General features: G+C 38.2%; 1 protein-coding gene across 4 annotated transcripts; it reads right to left on the bottom strand.

Moving 5' to 3' along the window:
• Positions 1–964: 964 nt before the first annotated feature.
• On the bottom strand, positions 965–24,732 carry MARF1 (meiosis regulator and mRNA stability factor 1). Of its 4 annotated transcripts, none has more exons than XM_069029528.1 (26): positions 24,351–24,732; positions 22,152–22,820; positions 20,939–21,113; positions 19,355–19,581; positions 18,429–18,546; positions 17,565–17,737; positions 16,310–16,744; positions 15,613–15,782; positions 15,348–15,509; positions 14,928–15,117; positions 14,027–14,205; positions 13,036–13,116; positions 12,450–12,686; positions 11,216–11,335; positions 10,707–10,882; positions 10,220–10,440; positions 9,396–9,538; positions 8,036–8,169; positions 7,333–7,535; positions 6,622–6,870; positions 5,603–5,833; positions 5,278–5,490; positions 4,486–4,546; positions 4,261–4,401; positions 3,559–3,729; positions 965–3,422 (listed from the first exon to the last, which is right to left on the bottom strand). In XM_069029528.1, exons 1-26 carry the CDS (start codon positions 24,495–24,497, stop codon positions 3,190–3,192), a joined length of 5,259 nt encoding a protein of 1,752 aa, XP_068885629.1. In that variant the 5' UTR covers positions 24,498–24,732; the 3' UTR covers positions 965–3,189. The 4 variants fall into 4 exon arrangements, with proteins under 4 accessions (XP_068885629.1, XP_068885630.1, XP_068885631.1 ...); XM_069029529.1 differs by having other exon boundaries at positions 6,622–6,849; XM_069029530.1 differs by having other exon boundaries at positions 22,674–22,820.
• Between the last annotated feature and the right edge of the window lie 914 nt (positions 24,733–25,646).

The raw sequence follows: 25,646 nt of genomic DNA, 5'->3' as shown, positions 1-25,646 counted from the left end.
ATAAATGAAATTACAGAGTGGTGATTATGGGGTTTACGGTGCTGCTCTAGGAAGTTTCTATAAACTGCCTGTTCCTCCTTTCAAAGAGGAATATTCATTATTTTCAAGAGGGATATTTATTACACTGTTTATGAAGAGTTTCCTGGTAAATTTTTTAGGCAGTTACTTTAAATTTGTTTACTGAACAAGTATTCTGTAAGGTCAAAGGATTGCTTATCTGCAGCAGGCCTGACATTTACTCTAGGAGACTCCACTTAACAGTTCTGCTAAGTGAGAATATGTTATAAAACAAAAACCAAAATCAGCCCAAACACCCTCCCCCCCCCAAAAAAAAAAGATAAAGTCAGGAGCAGCTCATCCAGCTCTTTACTTTTGTCCATGATGCTGTGAGAAGACAAAACAGTTCAGTTTAGTTGCCTTTTTTTTGTTTTGTTAAGATTTGGAATTTCAAAACACTCCAGTGAAAGAAATTTGCCAGATTTCTAGTTCCTGGATAATAACCATCTTCAGCAAGCTGGAAAACAAAGCTATTATAACTAAAAAGTGACTGGTTAACTTTATTAACATTCACATGACCTTATTTGCAACAATTTTAGCATCTCAAAGGGAGACACTGAGGAGGAACACCTGACATTCAACTGCTGAATTTACACTCCCTTTCTATATTTTTCTCTTTAGGCTGGTAACACAGCTTCTTCTCAAAAAAACCCTTAAACATTAATGTTGCATGAAGGGCAGTAAGGGACACTGAGTGCATCTGCAAACAGCTCAATTGCAAAAACTGGGAAAAGCCTCATTCTTCAGAATTTATGGTGTTTCTTTTTATTCTTCACTAAACCCCAGCTCTCTGTTCAGTCTCAATAATTAAATTTAACATGACACAGCAAGTTACATATTCCAGGGCACGTTGGGGTGGGTTCTTTTTGGTTTTTTTTTTTTTCAAGTCTTCAGACAAGGACAAGAGTTATGCTTGCTTGAAAATTTTATTGACAACTGTTTGGTCCCAACACACAAAACAGCACTTGAGCCACAAAAGAAAGTGTCCAAACAAGGTAGACAGCTAAGAAATGAAGTCTTTCTTCTCTCTCCCATTCCAAGAAAAAAAATAGTGCATAAATTGAGGGCTTCAGTGACATTTTCTTTTGAACAAACATGAATCTGAAGTAGTACATTTATTTGCTAAATAAAGAATTTCATGGTTGCAAAGCTTTTAAATCTGTAAGTCACATCATTTGTTTAACCCTTTGGATAAAAAAATATATTGCAATTCAATTAGCTATTTTGTTACACTATGAACACAACTTCTCAAAAGTATTATTCTATTACTTTCAAACAGCAATTTCAGCAGAATCACACATGAATCCAGATAAGATATGCTGACCTCCGCATGTGGTATAACCACCACTTTACTTGGATAAATACCATATTTTCCTCTGAAGCAAAAACCTGGTTTTCTTCAGTACTCCAAATGACTTGTAGCTGCATCTCATGAAAATACAGTTTCAGGCTGGTCTCTTCTCCCATGCACACTCTTCTGAAACAAAGATCTAGACTGATCACTGTCAACCTTATCAAAATTAAGGTGAAAGCAGATTTTCTTGCATTTAACTCACTAAAAACATTCCAAGAAAGCTTACTTCTAAATTTCTTCTTCTATAGCAGTATGTCTGTAGAGGTTTACTATGGACTCAAAATACTGTGCCATAATGCTCAGAAAAACTTCCCAGTGTTTCTTTGCACTTACAACGGCTATAAACTCACTACTGGTAATACTTGCCTAAATATAAAAGATTTTATAACAAAATCTGACTAGTAAAATTCTGTCTAGCCATTGTTCTGTGGCATTTCCTGCTGCTGGCTGAAAAATTAGAGCCTGTGTTCCATCTCTTGCATATTACAATAGAATCCATCTAAAAAAAAAATTCAGTTGGCCAGTGGAAAACTTCTAGTATAGGTTCTTTCAATACTACAAGCAATTTATTTGCTGCCTGGCAAATACAACCCATTGTAAATGCCATGGTTACCCAGAATGGGTATAAAGTCTCACACACTGGACAATTCTGCTAACTAGAGTTAAGGTCATCCACTGACTTAACCTCTCTCCCAAAGCTGGCCCTTGCAAAAGCCAACACAAGATACCACAAATTCAAAAAGCTTCCAACACTAGGAGTAAGTCTTAGAATAAAAACAGACACAGCTAAAAGACAGCACATCAAAGAACGAGCTTCCCATTTACTGAACATGCTTAAAAATAGAAAACAAGGTTAAGCAGAACAACCTTAGCATTTCCACATGTAGCTAGAACTTTCCTTACAGGTGGAAATAGCCATCAATACCTCCCATCACAAACCACTTTAATAAGACCTGCTCCATTATCTGTAATTTATGCATTAGATGCATATTTCAGAAATATCAGAATCTTCCTAACTTCATTTCTAGACACAATGAAAATGTGTGTGTCTGTATCTTACACTCATGACATCAAGACAATCTCTTCCTTAACCAAACCCATGCCAGACAAACTAAATATGAGGGAAGCTTAAAGCATCAGCATCCTAGAGAGCTCCTAAATGGAACTGAAAGCTACAGCAAACAAACATTTAAAACAAGTTTTACATAAGACCCACATAATCTTCTACAGACATCTTCAGACAGGCATTTCCAATGCAGTTACAAGTCATCTGAAAGGTCAGAGAACAAGTTTCCCCTCTGGAGAACAATCAGCTCCCCTCACTCTTGTCATTCCAGGTCAGCGAGTTAAAATTTCTCAACAGGCTTTTGAAAGACAAATCATGCATTTCATTAATACTGTCTGAAACAATACCAGTAAGCAACAGCCTATAGAATACAATATGCTACATTTATGATTACATTACCAACAAGGCTTAAAGAAAATAAAATCTGTTCCATGTTTGTTGAATTAATATTTTGCTTTTACTGAACACATTTATGAAAACCTGTAAAATTTAAGAATAATTTAACAAATGCCAGATTTTTTTTGAAAATAATAGAAAAAAATCTGCTCTGCTAACAGCTGTGTTCAGTGTAAAAGGAACAAAATCTTCACAGGATACATTAAATACAAATTAATTCCTCTAGGTTTTCCATTAAAATACACATGGGCTAGCAAACAGCTTTACTTTGTGCACAGTCCATAGGTATTTGTCTTTCACACTAAAAAAAAAAGAGTTAAAGCTTGGTTACAGGTGCAAGTGAGAAGTTTGCTGCCAATTTGACCTTGTTTTTGTGTTGTTTTTTGGCCGGGCTGTCCGTTGCTTCTTTGTTTACTTGGGTTTCAGAGGACTGACAGGGAGGCACTGAAGCATTCTCTGTGGTGTCAGACACCACAGAACCAGAGATCAACTTTTCTTGAGCTGTGGTAACAATTCTTTGTTTTTCTTCTTCTGTTAAAATCATTATCTCTAAAATAAATAAGACAACTCAATTTACTGAGGCTCTGCTCTTGTAAAAAAGAATATTTCTCTGCTATTAGGCAATAAAATACTTAAAAAAAGAACTCAGCCTGATTTGAAGCAACATAGGGAAGCAAACTCTTACCTGGGAGGGGTGCGGGGCGTTCCTCAAACTGAATGAGGTCTGCAGACTCAAGAACCACGGGATCAGGTCTCAGCTGGGGGGATGGCAGGCAGGAAGGTACTGGCTCACACAGCAGGTCAACAGGAGATGTATTTGTGAGGCAAAGGAGTTCTTGTTCTGTTTGATTAGAAGCTACAAAAATAAGGGAACATCTTTCAGAGTATCTGTAAGCTGTGAAGGTGTCACTATTGCCACAGGTAAATGTAAAGTCTCCAGGTGCAAATCTGAGGCTTTGAGAACTATGCACTATTTGAAATACTACCACCAAGCTAATTTAATTAATGCTAATTAACCTCAGATTTGTCGCATCAAGAGCATCTAACAAAATTCTCATCACAATACAGGAGACACTGCTATCAGAAGCTGCTGCTGGACCCCCTCCCCCATTAGCTTCATGTCTATAGACTTAAATTTCCACCAAATGAATGGGAAGCAGTACCCAGCAGCTATATATATATGTACACACACACGCACACATTTATACACTGGCAGCTCAGGACACAAGCCTAACCACAAACTCAGAGAAGTTCAACCAGCTTTCAAGCCAAAATGTATATAATACTAGTTGAGATTTAGTAACTCACCCTTCCCCATGCTGCTGCAATTACTCTGCTTATTTTCCCTAAGAGAATAAATTTCTTATATAAATCAATTTTGCATTACCATTGCTAGGCCTTCCTAGATTTAATTCCATTGATGAAGTGGATCCTTGGGTCTCCAGAATATGTCCATTATTGTCAGCAAGTTGATTTCCATGATCATCCAGATGATCAGCAGGGGGAAAACTAGGTGAGCTAAAACGAGCTACAAAAAGGCAAGTTAATTTGGTTAGTTTACTCAAGCTGCCTCTTAAAAACTAAGATACTGCTCAAAATTGAAATGGCTTACTTTTCATATCATTTTTCAGGACTACAATTCTCTTATGGCCATGTCCTTTAATCCAGACCACCTATTGAGAAGGAAGCAGAATTGAACATCAGCACATGCTAAACTCAAAGCATTTGCTCACTGCCTTTCATCCAGCTTTGCTCTGACATTATTGCTAACAGTAAATGAAATCACACTGCTAATTTGTACTACACTACCCAAGTAAAGGCTCCAAGTAGTTGATACCAAAGGCAAACCATAGTGCCCAAAAGTATACTAAATATACACTAATGAAACTAAATGTGTAAACATGGAGCTGAAAAATTCCATTTTGTCACTCTTCAGAAAGACTGACTTACTTAAAGGAAATATTATAGCCACAAATTAGGTCACAAAATTATCCCAGAGCAGTAGGGATATGTGGATGACAAGAACATGGTGCTTCTGACAAGGTCCCAGAATTCTTCACTCCCAAACCCAATAATGCACTCTGATCAAAATGAGGGTTCAGTACTGTACAACCATTCATTCACACAGACAGAAAATCAATTCTCTCACTCAGAGATGCCAGGGTTGTTTATAGCCTTACTAGGAACAGTTCTTAAGCAAAATTTCACCAAAAACATATGTGCTGGTTTATTTTCTTTTTCTTTCCCAGATGTCTCTGAATATTAAAAATACAACTGGTGTAAGCTTCCCTGAAGAAGGTAATTATTCCAGTAATTCACCCCAACTAACAAACTGTGGTTGTGTAACTACTTTTAATCCATGCACAAATCTCAAAGTAATTGTGCAAAACTGAGTTCTTCACACCTGTGGAATTGCTCCCAACAGCTCTTCTAAATTATTGCATCCATATGCTTTAGGCTGCAGCACTTCTCCTGTGTATTTGCTGTATGCTACTGGGAACTCGTGAAGAAAAATTTGCTGATAGTGGTAGGTGTGAAGTAAGGACCTCACATTCTTTGCAAACATATACAGATTTGTAAGCTTGACATATTCTTCTGCTGCACCATTGGTAAAAACCTAGCAGAAAAAGAGGAAAAAAACAAAAGGAGAAAGAATTAGAGCACATACTTCCATAGCCTCTAGACACAAGGCCTTTTCAAACACATCAGAAAGGCAAGAGCTTACACACCTCAACCAAGTAAGGCAGACTCTTCAGGAGTTCAGTTAAGGTCATAAATCCATATTCACATGGATTAAGTGAAGTACTGTGGACTGTTTCATAATGTTGCTTAAGCTGTTCAACAGAGAGAAAGGATGTTCCATCCCAGGACATCAGCAAAACCAGCAACTGGGCAGTCAGAGTCCGCAGAGATTTTCTATTTATCAGCTGAATTTGCTTGCCAGATTCTGTGTCAACCACCTAGAAAAATTAATTGGTAAAGAAGTTAGGGACACAGAAGAGACTGATTTATAAATAAGATGTACAGCTGGGGTTTATTTAAGCATAGCTGTATCTGACATTCCCCTAGCCAAAACCGCACAAAAATCAAGCAGCTTATTACATGAAGTATTTACTTTAAATAGACAAGACCTGTACAGCTGTGCAGCAGTTTCTGTCCACTGCTAGGTATGATTTTACTCTTTGTTACAAGCCAGTTGGTCCTGACTGAGCTCCAGCCTAACACCAGCTGCTAAGTCAACAAAACTGGAGCAACTAAACCAATGTGCCCACATCCATGTAATTGCAACTTCTCTTTTCCATCGGCATAGAGGACCACCTATGTATTTACATTCAAAGTCTCAAACCATAGCTAAAAAAAAAAGTAAAGGAACTGAAAGCATTAGAAGACTGAAAAACTACTACAGTTATCAGAAAACTGTTTTTCACAGTAAGAAGTCAGGTGGGGGAAAAAATAAATTTGTACTGTTAAAATAAGTACTAAAATAGAATTTTGTACTTATTATTTGCTAAATAAACATGAGTATTCCCAGAGAATGCTGCAAGGTTACAAAAGAACAAAGAGAACATCGTAAGAATATAGAAACTACATATAAAACCCTTTTGGACTTTCCCCTTCCTGACTTAATGCTGTACTCCAGAAACAACATTTTGTTACACATACTGAGCCATGTCCTGTGAGACAGAAAACTCCTTAACACAACCCTACACACCTCCCAGAGGGATAACTGACAGGGCTAAAAGGTTACCTTTACAACGTGGCAGAGCTTCTGCATGAGGGCTGGCACAGAGCTGACGTCAAAGTCGTGCAGGCGCAGGGTGTAGCCAAAGGTTTTGCTGTACTCGGGCAGCAGATCCGCCAGCAGCAGCGAATTGTCCTTCTGCGCCCGCAGCAGCTTCACAAACTGGGCAGCCACTGCCTTCACCTGCTCCACCTCTGTCAAGGAGAGAATCTTCTCCTCTCCACACTCCAGTACCTCGAAAACACAAGCGACACTCTGCTGAAGTGATTGATGGAGTCTGGATGAACAAAGTCATAAGCCTCAGCTGAAACTCAGGGCTGGCAGGCAGGCATTTGCTATGTACCAGGGCTCAGCCACCTCAAAAACTCTTTCTACAGCAAGCAAAACCATATAACTTCTGAAATACAACAGAACAAGCAGCTAAATAGCTAACTTTTTAAAAGCAAACTGAACAGAACTTCAGCAAAACTTAGCTCAAATTTTGAGGCACTGTATTTTTTTAAAATTTGTTAACAAACAGCTTCCTGAATGTGCTCAAAACGATGGACTTCACCAAAACAGCATTAATAAAAGATTTTCTTAAATACAGCTGTCTAAACATTACAGGTGCACAGTTTACGCCTCGTAATAAAGTTTATGAGAAACAAAACCCCTGCTGAAACAGTTGTACACATTCCAGAAAAATGATTTTGTCCAGTTTATGATTTTAGGACTTACAAGTAAGACATCTGGTATGGCTTCAAAGAGTTCAAGTAGTTTTGTAAAGCCATAGTAAGCAAGTTTGCACTGACGCCCAAAGTGGTGGTGGTAACAAGGAATAAATTTATTGAAGGGCATTCGAAAATGGGGCTGGTGCCGCAGCAGATCCACCACCTCCTTGGAAAACTGCTTGGTTCTTTCAATTTCCTCCTGGGTACGTTCTAAAATTAAAAAAAAAAAGCAAGAGCTACACCTCAACACACTTACAAAATGCAACAGAATATAATAAGCAAACACAATGGCTGCTTTTCAGCCTGATCATGTATTATGCCAAGTCAGTCTTTTCTTCTACCACTGAGACCTTTACTAGACTTACATGTTTAAAAGTCCAAAATAGGTTATTAGCACTTTAGAAGGTTTTAAATAGCCAAATATGCTGGGTTTTTTTTCTGTATGGAAACAATCCACACTCTAATCATACCACAGAAAGCACAACTACATGCAAAAGTAGTAACACTGGATTTTTGCCACCTGTCCTGTTTTCCTGTTCTAAGTGTTCAGAGAATGACATTCTTGATTTGCTAGAACTTAGCAACTTAAAGGTAGAAAGACAATTATAAAAAAAATCCAAGCCACTTCTACACATTTGAGTTACTAAAGCTTTAGAATAGTCCAAGAACAATCTGTTTAGAAACAGCACAAGAAAGTTTCATGGACATACCTCTTTTGGGAATACAAATTACCATTTCATTGTCTTGCTGTGACAAACAGATGGTTGTATCTGGAATTTCTGATATAATATCAGCCAGTTCACACACTCCATACTCAGTAACATCCCAATCCTTAGAGAAACACCTGAAAATTTTAAAAATTTGTGTGTAATACAAGTATTAATGCATGCTGTGTAGGCAAAAAATACATTTTTTTGAGAGTTGAGAAAGTAAGCCTCACATCCTAAAAAAAGTAAGGATAATTTCCACACTGGCAATAATACTAGCCTGGAAAACTGAGGGGAAACTAGAAATCCATTCTAAACCAGAGAAGTAAGATCTACTGTCATATGAACAGTGTAACAAAGAGCTGTATATATCAACCAGTGGTTTTAAGTGTTTTAGGAAAAATGTAATTATGCTGTGTATACAGCTCCAGCTGGCTACACTTCTAATAGTCTGTATCTGCTTAATAGTTACAGCCATACACTCTTAAACAAGAACAGGTCCCAAGAGAAGGCAGATACCATCTCCTAGAAAATACCGTATTAAGCTTCCCAATACTGTATAATATATTATAATGTGTTTTACTCTTCCCATCTCTCCAACCAAAATCTCTCCGGAGAAAAAACCCTTCACAAACACTTCTATTCAACAAGTGGCCAGTGCTGACATTACATTAAGTAGATTTATAAACAACCAATAATGTGTTTTTGCCAAGAGTGGAAATAGGAAAGTGCACTCCCAAGAAGGAGCTGTTGGCACATAATTTACAACAGCACGCATTCAAAAACAGATTCATAGGTAGTTCTAGTATGTCACGGTTTGTTTAAAGCACATTAACTATTACTTTCTATCTTCATATTAAAGAAAGCATCAATCTTAATTATTAAAAAACCCCAAATACCCTATTTTTTATCATGCTAGAACAGAATGTTCCTGACAGGTATTACTCCTCATTTTTGCCACTGCTAGATCCAGTTAAAGCAGTAGAAGTAACTCCTGACAGTTAATCTATTCATTTTATATTTCCTTCTAAAGAAAGCCTAACACTAAGTTTTCCCTTTACTGTTCATGTTAATGTGCCATGACCCACTTGCTTAAATCCAACCTTGCAGCCATGGCTCCAAAGAGAACTAATGAAATATAATAACCCATTTCCAACCCCAATGAAATTAGATGAACCTTAAGTACTAAGGGAAGGAGTAAAATACGGCAGAGAGCTTTTAGTTTTTGTTTTCATTGGAAGTGTAAACTTCCACATAACAGTGAAAAGGCAATGTAGTTGCCACAGTTTTAAGATTTTAAGTGCTGACTCCTCTTATAGACATGCCCTGCACAGTTGTTCTTGTTTCATTAAGGATAACTTACCAGTGATAAGCCTGCAAGAATTCCCTCACAATAACTTGCTTACTGGCCTGGGATTTGAGCAGCTTCAGTAAATCTTGAGTGAAGCGCTTCACCTGAGCTCTGTGTGTTAGCGTTAACAAGCGTTTGGAACCCATGCCAAGAATCTGAAAGAAAATCAGATTTAGCCACTCACATCCAGTATCCTCAGTAAGAGGTATTTAAAAGCCAATATTAGTACAGGTAGGCTAGAAAAAGAATATAATAGAGACAGCATCTGGAATGACAGCCTCATGAAGCCACCCACTTCCTGTACTAAGAACTATCCCCTCAAGAAATTCAATACTTCATCCATGAGTGCTATTGCCACTTCTGCACATCTGCATTGGTTATTTGAGAATTCTACAACCAACTGCTTTTCAAAGTTGTAAGCTAATGTGACCACAGTAATTTTGTAATAAGGTCACATGACTTATTTCTCACAGAAATCTCTTCAAGCCACAGGCTACACATCTCAGCCCAACTCATGAGCACTCAGCATTTACAGTCTTCTTATGCTGCACACAGCACAATTAAAAACTTTTACCCAAGTACCTGCCAGAGGTTAAAAGTAGCTTCAAACTTTATTCCTGAGGCTTATATGAAGAGCTAATTTCACCAGAAGTTGTTTTGAAAGGGTAGGCACAGAAACAGCATCTCAAGAAAGAACACACCCACCAAGGTTCAGTCAACCATCTCTTTCAAGGGGCACTAGGTAATTACCCAGCATCTAATCTACAATAGCAACCAGGAATTCAGATAGCTGCAGCTATAATTCTGGTCAAAATGGCCAGTACCACATCACTCACCTGCAGTACATGAGGCACTGCTTCCAGCAGCTCCATTAATTTGGAATAGCCATAGTCAGACACTCGGCATTGCTTTGCAAAGTGGTGGTGGTAGGTTGGGATGAATTTGCTGACAGGGATGACACAGGATGGTTGGCTTTTGAGCAGATCTATCACTTCTCGACTGAACTGAATGAGCTGGGGATTACCTACAGGGCTCTTGGAACGCAGAAGCCAAGGATCTACAAAGAAAAAAGTCACATTACTGTACCTTTCACTAGTATTCTTCCACTAAACACTGCACTGTACTTACATATTGAAGCTACAGCATAGGGGAAAATAAGTATGAACATTCAAGATGAAAGTTTCTCCTTATAAAAAGTTTAACAATTATACATGTTTATTAACAGAACTTATTAGTTTAATTTTTTAGCATAAAAAAATTAGCCATATTTTTATAGCATAAAAAAATTAGTTCAGAGAAAAGGTTTTAAGCAGAAATATTTACCTGCAGTAGGAGGTGGTGGTTTGTTATGTATCCATTTGATAACTTTAATGCCATTCTGGGCAGTGGCAATGTTAACTCCGGGAACACAGGTAATCAGATGTTCTAAAGGAACACCACCTTGGCCTTCTGGCACCATTTCAAGGTCATTGAACTCTGACATGTAACAATCAGGAAAACTTTGGAGGACAAAAAAGAAATCTTCCATTATACACTAAAATACCACTATAATAATTGTCCTAAAAACATTGTTATTTTGAAACACTTCATGAGTAAGATTTCAACAACTTACTGACACATTACAGAAATCTTCATAAAATGCATATTTTAAATAAGTGTGCTGTTTTTGCTAAGCAAGAATTTTAAAAGTAATCACTTCATAGGGCATTAATTTGCTATAAAGGATACCATTTTATGTAAGAACTGAGTTTATATATAACCGGTAATTTCCATAACGTTTGAAGTCTTCAACCTATCAGACCTTACTAAAAACATAAATAAAAATACTTTACCTTAGTAAAGGCACAGTACCCTCATGTGTCTGTAGAAGACTGTGAACTTGGGGAGCAAATGTCTTCAGAGACAAAACCACAAAAGGAATTCTGTAAGAATCTGGATCAAATTCATGTTCACTGCAAAAATAAGAGGTTCAAGTTTCTATGCTTACTCTACACACAGCTTTAACATAGTATCTGTGCTCACATAGATAGTAAACATACTACATGCATGTAATATACTCCTACTAGTGACAATAGCACTTGTAGTACAGTACAAGCAACTTTCATCATGTTTTCCCCAGAAGTAATACAGCTACAGTGTAGATACAAAAATGCTGCTGGCAAGGATTTTCTTGCTATTTTCTAAGCCCGTGAGAGACTTTTCTCTCTCACAGAAGAGGTAGCAGAGCTATGTAAACAACCAAACACCTACAGCCTTGAAAAGTCTTGTTTATGGTACAGTAGAAAAATATTTTGACAATGCATGTTTTAGGATTTTAGCCAATCACCCCAAGGGGTGGCTGACCCTTTGTCCAATTAGACTATGAAGAAAAAAGTCTATAAAAGAGTTTGTAAAATAATTCAATAAATCAATCTTGCTGCACAATTCCTGCCTGCTGGATCTTCTCTCCTCCTCCCTATGGCTGTGGGACATGGTGATACCCTAGGGTTGTAGTAATACTACAGCAAATTTACAGAAGTAACATTTAGAAGACCATATTTTTATTACCTATTAAAACTTTCAAACTAAATTTTAGCATACGAGATGAACACCTAATAACTCCTCTAGTAGCACAACCTGGCAACTGTTGAATTATACAAAAAACTTAATACATGGCTTCAGGAAACCTCAGCTCACTATGAATCACTAAATGTAGCTGGAGGACAAAGAAGAATCATCAGCTACAATTACATAATGAAATTCAGGTAATAGAAGTCTCTAGTATGTATAACCTTCCTACATAACCAGAGAAATGCAGGCAACCTTCCAGCTTCCATTAAAGAAGTGTTCAAGTCCTGGCACCTGTGCTAGAACACAATTCTCTTACCTGGACACACTAACCCATGAGAACTGCCTAGAAAATTCAATGGCCCATCTCACTACTTTCTGCCTGACTTAATTCTTGTGAACATATGAGGAATGACTAGAGCACACTATGAGAACACACATCTCGACTTTAATACACCTGTACACTATAAATGATGTTCGAATATTTGTAAGATTTATAGTATTTTATACACAGCTTACATAAAGTCCTTATTCAGGCAATGCTGCTTACAAACAGGCTCGTGATATTCCAACTCTTCAAATATTATTGGACTACAGTTTGCTGAGGAGCCATCATGTGACTGTGAAGATCCCAAGGGACTCTGCCTGGCTTGGCTGCTGGGCAGGAGGCACACGAGCCTCCCATTTCCCTGGTCACGGATTGCCACAGTGTCTGTGAGTTTATACAAGTCTGAGACAATTAACTTACGGCCAAATCTAAAAGAGAAAGATTGAAATAAATGCACTTTATAAACACAGGTAAGGCAATGCTATAATCTGCCTTTTTAGTTAATAAACAGGAACATGCTAGAAACTATTTAATGCAAAATGTTAAGGTAACTAACCTATTCATAGCAATGCAAAAGAATTAAGTAAAATACTGAAAGTAGAACCCTCTAAAAAAGGCCAGTTTTGCCATCACTGCCTCTGGATACAAAATATGCTGCAACACCTAACAACAAAAATTCCTAACTTTCCACTCTGCTACTCTCTCTAAGTCACTGCAAAAGTCATACATGATCAGATTTTTTTAGAAGCACTGGAGGGGAAACCACCAGGAACTCACTTTTTTTCATAGATTTCTGTGAATTTGAACACAGGCAAGCAACAAGCAGGTGCATCCTGCAGAATGGACATTGCTTCTGAGCTGTAAGAGAAGTTTTGCAGCATTAGCACAAAATTAATATGCTGTTATTAGACTCCAGCCTAAATTAGCAAGATATTTACAGACACAGTTTATGAACTATAAATGAAACAGGACAAACTGCATTCCCTTCTATTGCAGCACTATAAAAGTTGTCATTTTAGATCAGGGAGTGCAAGTAGTAACACTTCTGTTAATTCATCAGGTCATGTCTGAAGGAGTTGCATCTGTCATAGGTGGTGCTAAGATCTGAGCACCTATAAAAACCTCAAAGCTGCAGAATTAGAAGTTATCAGCCTGGTCATTACAAACTTTGAACAGGCAAGAATGAAAAAAAGCCAATGGCAAGTAGTATATAATTGTAGAATACTCTACAGTCCAAGCACTAGTTTCATTCCCTGAGGAAATGATAACAACTTTTTTCCTAATGCTTTCTTTCTGGAAGAAAAAAACTCACTCGTATCCTCACTAGCAGCAGCACTCTAAGTTGTATCATATTTCAAGTAGCAAATGAAATGCTGCTGGTGTATCCCTGATGTTCAACTGTGTACCCACCCTTAAAAACAAAATTCATACACACTTTCTTGAAAGAAAGAAGAAATAGAGATGGCCCAGTGTAATCTTAACTCAGCTGCACAAATTAAGTTAAAGGTATATCGGTATTATGCAAGTATAGTAGTGTAGCTATTAAACCCTCTTAAACAGAGATCTAGAGTCTTCAGATGGAACTTAAAATATAAGCAGTACAGAAATGCTAAACTAAAAACCAGAGTAGTTGCATTTAATGTATTTATCAAGTCATACAACAGATTTTTCTTTACTTCCCTATTATCCCTTTAAGCAGTATTTTAAATCATCTCTCAGCTACTAATACATACTAGGACAATTAAGAAGATACTAAAGTGCTTATTACCTAAGTAGAGAGAGTGATTTACTAGCAGCTCCTGTTGCTAATGAGACCTGGATCCTCTTACTGCCAATTTTGTATCTGTGCAGACTGTTGACAGCACTGATGGCTTCTTGCAGGTTTTCCATCTGAACATTGGCCTTCAGCTGGTAGTCTGTGTGAGGACTGAGCTCCACACTTTTGACCTGAGAGGAAGAAGACACCTCATACATTTACAGCAAAATATTAACCCAAAGCAAGTCACCACTAGAGCAGTCTTGCTTTGGCCAAGAGCCAAATACAACACTAAAGGGAAGTGAGTGAGGAACCACAGCCATCAGTGCAATGCAAACAAGAGCCAAGTACAGTGATCCCGGAGTAAGGCAAGTCAATGGTATTTCATTAACACAAGCATCATCTTCCCATGTAAAGATTATGCCAGAAAAACGTCATCCACAGATCAGACAGAAATAGGACCACTGACCTCACCTTCCATAACTGCTTTTTACCAATTCACACTTTCCCTGCTTTTGATCACTTCTGACTCAAAACAGTTTTTACTGTGATTTTTAAGCTGACATTAGGAATTGAGCTTTACAGCTTAAAAAGGTTATCCTGTTAAAGCTTAAGTCTCATCCCTACATACTAATGAGCCACTTAGTAGGAATTTTATATACCAAACTTCAGAATACCAGATCTAAGAAGACCACACACAGATTAAAAACCTAGTACAAGTGGTTATCTGGTCTTTTTAACAGGAAAAAAAAAAACCAAACAACACAATCCATCCTTTTAACAGGGTTTAAAAGTCCTGCTCCCAACACCTTTCTACTTCTGCTCACCTGAAGCTAAACCACAAACATGTCCCTAAATACATAAACAGGAAGTATTTAAAAAACAGATTTAATAAAAATATTTGAGCCTTTACCTTGCCATGTCTTGAGAAGACTTCTTGTAAATTTTGCTGCAACTCTTTCCTGGACAATCTGTAATCTATGTTGCTGATCTGAATGTCTGCACCATTTGCAAAAGGATCAGGGCAGTCTGTACCACTGGTATGATTCACTACATTAAATGTGAGTGGAGATGATCTATTTGAAAGATTGGGAGACATACTCCTGGATAAAATAAAAACATTTATGAGCTGAAGTAACTGCACAATTCCAATATATACATCTCAAAATCAAGTAACAGACAGGTCTAGCGCACAAATACAGCGCTTAGAAGGGATTTTCCCAGTATGTGTGTGCAGGCAAAACAAATTCCAGCACAAGCAAATCAGCTGTCAATAATCAATGTATATATTGGTGAAGTCTCACTTCCCCTCCCAAGACAGACAAACACTTACCGAGATGACCAACAACTCTGAGACATCAGTAAAGGACTGAGTTGTCTTGAGGCTGTCAACTTACTGAAAGCAGAGGGATAGCTGACCTGAAACACAGTTTCATCTTTGTCTTTTTTATCTACAGGGGAATTGGTAATGCTCCTGGAAGCCGAGGTCTCTTTTCTATTTACAAATGTATATAAGAAAAAGAAAAAACATCATGTTTCAGAATTTACATCAAAAATATGTAACTAACATCAACATCTATTTTTATTTTTAAACATACTTCTGACTATTTTTGGAGGACAAGTCTCCTGCTCCCATTTTTTTGGTTGCCAGAGACACGGAAATTGCTGCATTAGAGTTACTCTGAGGAGAAGGAATTTGTTCTCTTAAACGTTCTTGCTGGTTTTCAGTATTTCTACTGATGTTCTTTGACTCAAGGCGGCACAGCTCCTATATGAAACAGATAAAAGGTCAGCATAAAAGCACCAGACATCCCTTGCCAGAGGCTTTCTTTCTGATGGAAAGCTAGGTGACTGACCATTTTTTCTTTAATAGCGTTTTCATTGGCATTTCCTAATAAGGAATTTTTGATTTTCTGCAGCAGAAGACAGTAGACTGTCAATTACTTGAAATGTTTTGCTACACTGTAGGTCTAACCCTACTTCTCCTTAAAACAAGCAAAATGGACCACTCTAGATGTTACTTATCACCAGTGCAAAAGTCAAAAGTGGCAAGAACTTGAGAGCTAATACCAGCAGTATTTTCAATTTGAGAAAAACATGGCAGGGAGGGGGAACAACAACCACCCTCACGTTAATTGTCTGCTTCCCAAGCAGATGAATACAGCTTTCATTCAGGAATGTCAACACACATTACAGTTAATCATTTAATAGGACTGACAAGTTAAAGTTGTAACAGAAGCAATCCTCAGAACACAAGGAAAAGCAAGAATATGCAACAAGGCAGAACAACAATACCTGTAAACTTTTGACATTTGTGGGTTTGATGATAGATCCATGGATCTGGAATCCTCTCCCAGCAGAGCCTTTGGTACCAGCAGACTGATCATTTGAGTCTTTGTTGAGGAGGCACAGCTTCGTGTTCTTGTTAATTTTTTTGGGAGACTTGACCTTCTCAGTTCCCACAAAGCTGGAGCTTTTTGTTTCACTAAATTCTTTGTTTTTGGGAGTGAAAGACACTACAATCCTGTTACCAAAAACATCTTCATTTTCCATTCGCTTCCGAGCCCGTTCCGCACTTTCCTGGTTTAAGAAGCGGAGAATTGCGCTGCTTCCAGAAATGCTCAGCACCTTCCCTCCACAGTTGTCTGACAAACGCCTCAGGCGATTGCTGACACTTTTGCTGTCTCTGTTTGTTGGCAGATTATAGACATATAACAGTGTATGACAAGCCTGTTAAAAGGGAGGAAGATTTCAGTCTGATTATGCCAGAATACCCTCTGGTTCAAACCCAGTAGTTTTAACACTGGTTCTTGGTGACCATGCCTTCCTCCCACCACCCCCATCCCATCACCAAGTTACTCCTTTCGCAGCACTCAATCTGTTTGGAAAACTCTCATACCAAGGCAGACCCTCAAACTTCCATCTCAAATATAATTTAAAGTTAGAATAGACTAGAGTCCCTGATCAATGGATCAATACCTGATCAGTTCTCCAGATGAGAAAGCACCATTGTTAACCATCCAGTAACCTATATGTTCTATACATGCATATGAAAACATAGGTCAGGAAGTTATTTCCAAGAAAGAAAAAGTCACGAGTGCTGTGCAAAGACACCATAACATATCCAGAGGGAATCACCAAGGAAGACAAAAGCCCAAGAAAAGACACAATCACGTAAAACTTAAGAAAGCATCACTAAGATGTCTTAATGCACAACTAAGTTCTTACCCAAATTTTCTGCAAGGGAAAGAAAAGCATGTAAGGTATATTATCTGGTAAAACAGTTATTGGTAAGAATGGGACTTTGCTATTTCACTTTTTAGTAAACTACTTTATAATTTTATTATTTCATTCTTTCTGCCTAAAAGCAGAAAGCAAACATTCACATGGTAGTAACTGAAATACAGATAGTGGCCAAATACACAGCAGACATCATTCCCCATCATAACTAACACATACATAATTTCAGCCTGTTCTCCTCCTAAATTACAACAAAAACTCCAATCTGACACTTGGGAAGGTCTGTTGCATCAAGAATTAAAATCTTTACCGGCATTTTCAGTGGTAACCTTGGTGGCAAGTCTGAAATAAATTCTTCAAAACAAATAAGCTCATGGGCATGATGTAAGAGTGCTTCTGAAGCTTGGTTTTTATGTACCAAAATTATTCGGAAACCATGTCGATGTCTCAGGTCACTCAGTTCCAAAGCAAAGTTTACATCAGCTGGAGGCGAAAAAAATTAAATAGGCAAGGAAACACTTGAAAAATCTGACTGAAGAAACAAAACCACAAATCTCACTCAAGTTCTGTTTACCAGTGGAAATTTCCAATGAAAAAACACCACCAGCTACCAGGCTTCTCAGACATTATTTAAAATCAGCAGTTCACATTCAGTCTCAAGACAAGGGCTTCCTTTTAACTGCAGCTTGTAGCAATTCATCAGCAGAGCATTGGACTGGTACTGGATATTTCTATAGCAAACATTTGTTTAGCTTTAGAGAGAAACCCAAGGCCATCACATGGCAATTCAATAGTTGAGTGGATTGCAGATTTAACTGTATAATATGCTGCTATGAGAATTAAAAACAAATACATTTTGCTCAGACCATAAATACAACTTCATGTGTTTTAATTTAGGAGCTTCCTGCTGAAGCTAACTTCAGGTAGTAGTTAGACACGTACCTGCTGATACTCAAAAAGGCATCAAATCATAACAGTGACTAAACTGAGCCAAGTTCTCTTCTTACTCTCCTTGCTTTTCCTCTGCTGCCACTGACATTAAGAATTCTTCAGCAGTTCAGTTAAAGCTGGTTCAAAACACCACCCTTGGCAATCAAAATAGTGTCATATGCAAAAATACTATGGAAGAGAGGAACTGAAGCCAGCACTGTAGCTGAGTATCACAAACACTTACTTGACACAAGAACCACAGTGGCAGGTGCAGTGTGTGTATCAGCAAATCTCCTCAGACTCTGTCTGAGTTTGTCATCAGCAGCATTCTTGGCTGTAGCATTGATATGTGCAACAGTCACCTGTGGAAATACACAGACACACTGAAGTAAAGTTTCAATGTGAACTGTGCTTGATTCAATGGAATTTTAAAAAAAACCTTAAAATACAAGCTCTCGCATGCACTTTTAAATTAGGTAAATTAATGCATGAAATGGAGCATGTAGGGATCAAAAAGTGTTCTGTGAGCACTAAACTTCGACGCTACTTGTTCAGCAATGTCTTTGGGGTGACTTCTGCTGTTCTGTTTAAAGGATAACAATTCATAGACTTCAAAAACATGCCAAAAAACTGTCAACCTGTTATTACACCTGCAATTTAGAAGGTGGTAATTTCTGACATAGAAACCAGCACAAAAAGTTTAAAAAAATATGAAGAAACAGAAGGTATTGATGGAAAATATATGTAGTGTTAAAGGTGCTCCAATCAATACCACATCTACAGGTATCCTTACCAATCAGCACAGTATTCACTAACAAAGTAAAAAAGTTAACTTCACAGAATCATAGATCTTTTAGGTTAATCATTTAGTTACAGATTTGAAGGATAACAAAAACTCCACCGCATTTTACTGGATGAGATAAAAACACTCTTGTGAACACTAAAACTAAAGCTAAACCAGTTACCTACAGAAAACAGAATGCAGATTCACTTTTAAAATATATCACAGCAGAAAAAAAAAGAAATCAATGTTAGAGACCCCAACCATAAACTAAATATGCACTAAACCCACAGAAGCGAACAAAGATTTAATGAATGATAATCACTCTTGGCGCACTCAAAGTACACAAATTCTCAAGCAAGAACCCCAAGCTGGTGCTGGTTGGATACCTGGCAGTTGTTTAGCTCCTGAATGACTTCTTTGTTTTCTTTACTAATGTCACACACACAGATGAATTCTGCCTCTCTGTGACCTTTAAAAAATTTCTCACGAATCCTCTGCACAACTGCTATAGCTGAACGGCCAGTGGGAACTGAGCAGTTTTCAATATCCCAGAAGACTCCAATGGGGGGCAAGTTTTCCAGAACTTGGCCTGTTATTGCAACTTCCGGGGACCCTGTGCAGATGGAAGAACACAGCTCATTTTCATCTCCAAATACTGAAAATGCTAAACCTAGCATACTATGCTAGACATGGGAAGCCTTATGAACAACATGCCCAGGAATGCAAGTTCAGTTTTACTTTCTTAAGGAATCCAACAAACCATGAGTCTCAAACAGAAATTTAGTCACTATCAAGTTTGGATAAAGATGCAAGACAACTTTGACTTCACTTTTAAGCTCTCAAACAATAAAGGAACGTCTTTTAAAAATTACCAAATGCCAGAAAAAACTGTCTGAAGTTTGCCTAACACTTGGTGCCGTATCAGCAACAGAAGCAAAACATGGAAACTGTTCAAATTCACATTGTGGATTAGATAAAAAAATCTAAACAAAACTGGATGAGATGACCAGCATCATGATGGCAATTACATAAAATTAAGGCAGTATACCACTAACACAAAGGTATCCTACAGCTCAGGAGAGGGAGCTTAAGAGTTTTTGCTACTGCAGGCTAAGCTGGTGTTTCAGCACTCTGAAAATCTATTTAAATTTGAACCAACATTATACAACCATTCCCTCCCCGCAAAACAACTTGAAAAGAAACACGAGGAATGACACAGAATCCTCACAGTTCAAGAACAAGCTACAAATTAATGTTACCTGAGACTTTAAAATAAGGCACACCAGACGATCATATCTGTTCGTGTGTATGTTGACTAGCTACACAAAGATTCACTGGAATCACATTTTGTAAAGACACTTGATAGGGGTGTATCACCTTAAAAACCTTAAAATGGATGTAGTCTTAAAGTAAAACTATCAATTTCTTAATATTCTGTGACTTTTAAAAGAGTTTATAACTTTTATACTAGATACAATTTCGTAATTGAAGCAGTACTAACACCGTAGAAAGACCATGCAAGTATTTCACACAGTATTTTCCTCTTAAGAGCACTTGAGAAAACTATACTGTAATTATAAACGTTACACCTTTACTGCATATGGAGTGACAACAGACACTAAGCTATGAAAATGCTTTTCAATTATGGCTATAGATAATTTCGTTATACATCACCAGAACAAAATAGCTTCCAAGTCTGCAGAATTTCTTTTTCTAGTTCTTAAAACAGTAAGAACAATAATAGTAAAATCAAAACTCTAGGCAAACAATACAGTAAATTAAGTAGTCAAAACATGTAAAAGCAAGTGATGAATTTTCAAGAGAGACAAGATATTTTTTTTACTGTTTAGTCTTTTATGACTTTACAGAAGTTTCCAGATAACAGCGCAATTTAAGAGAACTCTTGCTGTGCAACAGTATCTAAAAGGAGAACATCAACTAAATGGAAGTTTCAAGCAAACATGGTTTACCATATTTCTGTGGTGATTTGCCAAGGCTGCTTGCCAGTATCAAGCTCTTCTCATTTCCTGCTCCTTTGGTTCCACAGCCATTACAGATTGGGATAGGAACAGGTGCAGTCTGTGCACTTGGAGGAGGAATATTTGGCCAGATTTTAGCAGCATCAACTAGGCTGTTTCTGGTTGGCTGTTGGGACAATTTTTCAGAATACATGTTCATTTAGTATACAAAATTAACACATGCTAATCCATGCTAGAAACATTCAGTTTCCCTTCTGCAACAAATGCCAGTTCAGATGTACTCTACAAAGCTAATTAACAACAGTATGCTGGCATGAAGGAAGCTCCTGTCCTTCTATCCCAGCATGTTCAGCTTTAGATTTCCAAATGCAAGAAAGATTCTACTAAACTCAACATATCAAGACATGTCACCTTTAAGTAGTACTAATATGCATCCTCTAAAAAAAAAAAAACCAAAAAAACCAACAAAGCCCAGTCAGAGACCTAGTATGCAAAACCAGCACATGAAGAGTAGAAGGTGTGATAGTAATTCCAAATATACTGAATTCACCATTTAGTTCATTAAAATTACATTTTACTTTTATATTGGAAACTCAAACTTAGAAGTTTAAGTAACACATCCTGCAAAGTTGAGTAAATTATTTCACTAGAAATTCCTAGTGATGCTCAAGCACAGTTCTAACAAGTCCTAAATTTTACTAAATTGGTACTAAAGTATAAATTACAAATTTTGGAAAACTGAACGAAGACCTATCAAACCAAACCATCAAATTCACATTCAAACCAGGACTAGAATATCCTTGTAGCATAAGATGTATCATCTGACTTACAAATGGCTCTTTATTGATCAGCTGCCCAAGGGTACATCTTAACTGTTGTTAGCCTTTTCTCAGAGTCCCTACCATGGAACAGTTTAATCGGAGCTGTAAAGAAGAGATGACTGGATTTGAAAGAAGTTAGAACGCTACTTGAGTACATTAAAGATCCCCTGTAGGCTAAACATTGTGATAGCTCTTTTGTCTTCCTATGGCACTGAATGTTACCTCAGAAAAGTGCTCAGCTTCAAAAAGGCTGTCTAGTACATTTGGACTGTGCATCACCAACTAGGGGGATGCAAACTGCACCTTCAGTTTTACTCAAATTACCCAGTTTCAACATGAACCACATAGCACAGTAAGGAATGAGAAACACAGGGTGTACAAACCTTGCTCAAGCAGTCAGTGCAGTAGTGAGAGCCCTTCAGACACACGGGAGGTGCCACATTTAGGTGCAGAGGGTTGGCGCACACGCGTGACGTCAGTTCCGACTGTGCCACGTGCTCATCCAAGCGCCCCGCGGCCCCACTCGTGAACTCGGGACAGGGGAAATAGCCAGGAGATGGGCAGCTCTGCAGGGCTGGGAACTGATGCAGTTTGTGCACGTTACTGTGACAGGGCTGGAAATGGAGTTTTCCACAACAGGCCAGATGCTGACAGGAAGATACACTGTTTTCTACGCACATGCCAGAGAACTCACTGGAAATTCCTGCCAAACTGCTTCTAGCTGAAGGGTTCTTCAGTGAAGATGCAGACTGATAAGCAAATCCTGACCCTACTTGACAAGTTATTGTCCCAGTGCTTTTTGAATCTAATACTGTGCCAGGGTGAATCAGGTTTCCACCACCACCACCACCACAATGCATTTGTGGAGTACAAGAAGAGTCAGAGCCATGAGCACAGCAGCTTACTTTGGGGCCAGGGGAAAGCTGTAATTGCTGTTGCTGAAGAGGATGAACATCAGGAAGCGGCACTGCTGGAAACAATTTAGAGCCAGAGTGAGGAGATGCAGCATCCTTCAAGTCTACAGCAGCTTTCTTGTTCTCCATGTAATCTTTCTGGAAAATTAAAGCACAGTTACACTCACATACATTAATAAAACGATAATTTTATAGGGTAAAACCCGCGTATTTTAAGACTATTACAATTTTGCATTCAAAGTGCTACCCTTATGATTACTATTACCTTATTGACTGAACACATAAAATATTAAAAGAACCACGTCAGTTACGTGTGCCAGTCTTAGGTATACTGTTATCAGTGGATTTTGGAAACAACAAACCCAAAGAGTTATACACCAAATAGCAATGAGTCCATAAAACAGAATCATAAAAGCAGAAAACTGTTAGGCTAAGGCTCAGAGATCATTATTTCTTGTAAGAACAAACACAGATGGATGTGACAAAGCTTCACAATTCGCAGATACACAAGTAATCATATTTTAGTTTGAATAACGACTTAAAAATTGTATTAAAATTCCGAAAGTAATTTATTAAAAGAGTATGACTTAAATAAATTAGAAATTACATCAAGCAGGTAATATAGCAGAGGCCAAAGAAGGCTAAAGTTTCACAACAACCAAGTGTTTTGTCTATTCTGATTTAAGATAACAAGATGTACAGACAAAGTTTTTACAAATGCCAGCAGTGAAAACCAAGCAAGGTTAAAAGAAGCATAGAATACTCAAGGTCAGTAGAGGTAACCTGCACAGAACACTGCTACAAAACTTTTGAACAACTTTTATTTTCCAAATTGAATTTAATGCATTTTCTAGTACACATGAATGAATAATTAATTACTCAACTTGAAAACCATTCCTCTCTACTTGATGCTGTATCTCATGAAGATAAACTCTGCCAAAAATCTGTCTGGAACTGATTTATATACCAAATTCCAGATTTTATGGCAGCGCCCTTCCTAACCCCCAACACATGAAAACAGCAACACACTCATTCATTTCTCTTATGCCTTTACTTAAAAGTCAGATTAAATGTGTCTGAATCAGTGTTATTTAACAGTTGGAGCTAACTTGATGAAGTACCTAATTGTGTTCTACTACTCCTTCTAATCCTTACCCTTTGCATATTAAATGTATAGAATTACATACATTACAGAAAAGGAACATTTAAAGAAATGGAAACAAGGAGTAAGACATTGTGAAGAAGAGTATCCACAACTGCTATAACTACTATACAATAATAATTCAGAGAACTATATTTGCCTCCAAACTAAACACACAAACTGGAAGCATGACCTCCCCATCTCTACTCTTCAACAGTAACTTGGCAGAGCTCTCCAGAAGCTCCTTACACACCTTTTAGGCAGCCAGTTGCATTATCCCAAACAGCTGTGGCAAATAAAGCCTGACAAGCAAAGCAACTTGCCTGTTCCCACCAACACGGGTGTGAGTGCTGTGAGCACAAGTGAAGGCCTCAAATGCCCAAACAGATTTTGTACTTACCTTGGTAACTGCTGCCTCCTCTTCCTTCCCTCCCCACTCCCCTTTAGTCAGTAACACCACTGGAGTCAGCCACCCACCCCCTCTGCACTGGGAGCCCAACTATACTCTTAGGGAAGGCAGAAATTACCGTTTTCGCACTACAAGGCAAAGCCTTCTCAGCAGCGGAAAAGCAATTAGAAAGTTTCCAGAGCCATGGTTTAGCATCATTCTCTTGTCTCTGAAGCCATCCCAATGATCTATTGCAGAGGTTCTCCGTCCTGTTTCCTTCCATCATACAGCCAAACAAAAAGGTTCAACATCCTTTCATCCCCCCTTCCTTTCATTCTTCCCACCTGCTAAAGGGAAACAAAAAAACCCCATGCTTTAAATAACTTTTAAGGCAAGACAGAAAAACGGTGGTGACCTTAAGAATTCCACTACTGCTCCATCAGCGAACCTGCATCATTTACGTTAAATTTAATTATGCCTATGGCCAAGGCCTTCACTATCCTTTTTAATACAGGAATGCTCCTCGTAACCTGCAGCACAGAAGAACCAGTCTAAGGGAAACACCTTGAGGTCCATGGCATTAGCTGGAGTCACACAGCTGCTGATATGAAAGAGTAGTCTCAAACCTTCAGTGCACTCTCCTAGAAAGACAAGCCAGGAAGTAAGAACAACTCAATTGTAAATACACAACAGGTGCAACTGAACTCAGCTGAAAGAATTGAGCTGTATATTCACTGTTTTTCCACCGGCTAAGAAAACCTATACATAACACACCTCTATTAAACACACAGTATTTAGCATTTAAAAAGAGCTTCGAATTATTAAAATAAATTTACAAATACTTCTGCTAGTTCTCAAGCTGCCCCACTGTACATCAATTTAGCTTTACAGAACCACAAAGCAGCAAAGCAACCTAAGGCTCAGTACGAGAAAAACCGTGGTTAGCAATCAAGTCTTCTTCCCCTCCAACTACGTGCTGCATTCATTAGATTACACTCCTTCAGGTTCTTTTGTATTTAATCTTCAACACAAGAACCATAGAACACATTACATTACAAAACAATACATTTACCTCTGCATTGTTTTTAACCTCAAAAGAAGTTTTACGGTTTCTTTTTCTTTAAGCAGAAATGCTTATTCACGCGGATCCTAGCTATCCGAAAATTATGCTGTATACAGTATCAAGTTCATCCAGTTCTACAACTCCAGAGTACGTTACTTTTGAATGTGTCTGATAGCACCGGTTAATTTCGGAATTAAAACGGTAACTGAAAAGAGTTAGCGTTACATTAACCACTAAAGCCCCCGGTTCTCCCACTGCGTCCCGAGGCGCTTCTAGACCGACCCTCCCCCACGCCACCCCACCCCACCGGCCCCAGAGCGCTGCCGGGCTCCGGCTGCCCCGGGCCGAGGCCGCCGCAGCTCCGACCGCAGG

Source organism: Aphelocoma coerulescens, chromosome 14, assembly GCF_041296385.1.
Source record: "Aphelocoma coerulescens isolate FSJ_1873_10779 chromosome 14, UR_Acoe_1.0, whole genome shotgun sequence".
Classification (NCBI taxonomy): Eukaryota; Metazoa; Chordata; class Aves; order Passeriformes; family Corvidae; genus Aphelocoma; species Aphelocoma coerulescens.
Note: the sequence above shows the minus strand (reverse complement) of the source record. Positions and strands in the feature narration are given on the sequence as shown.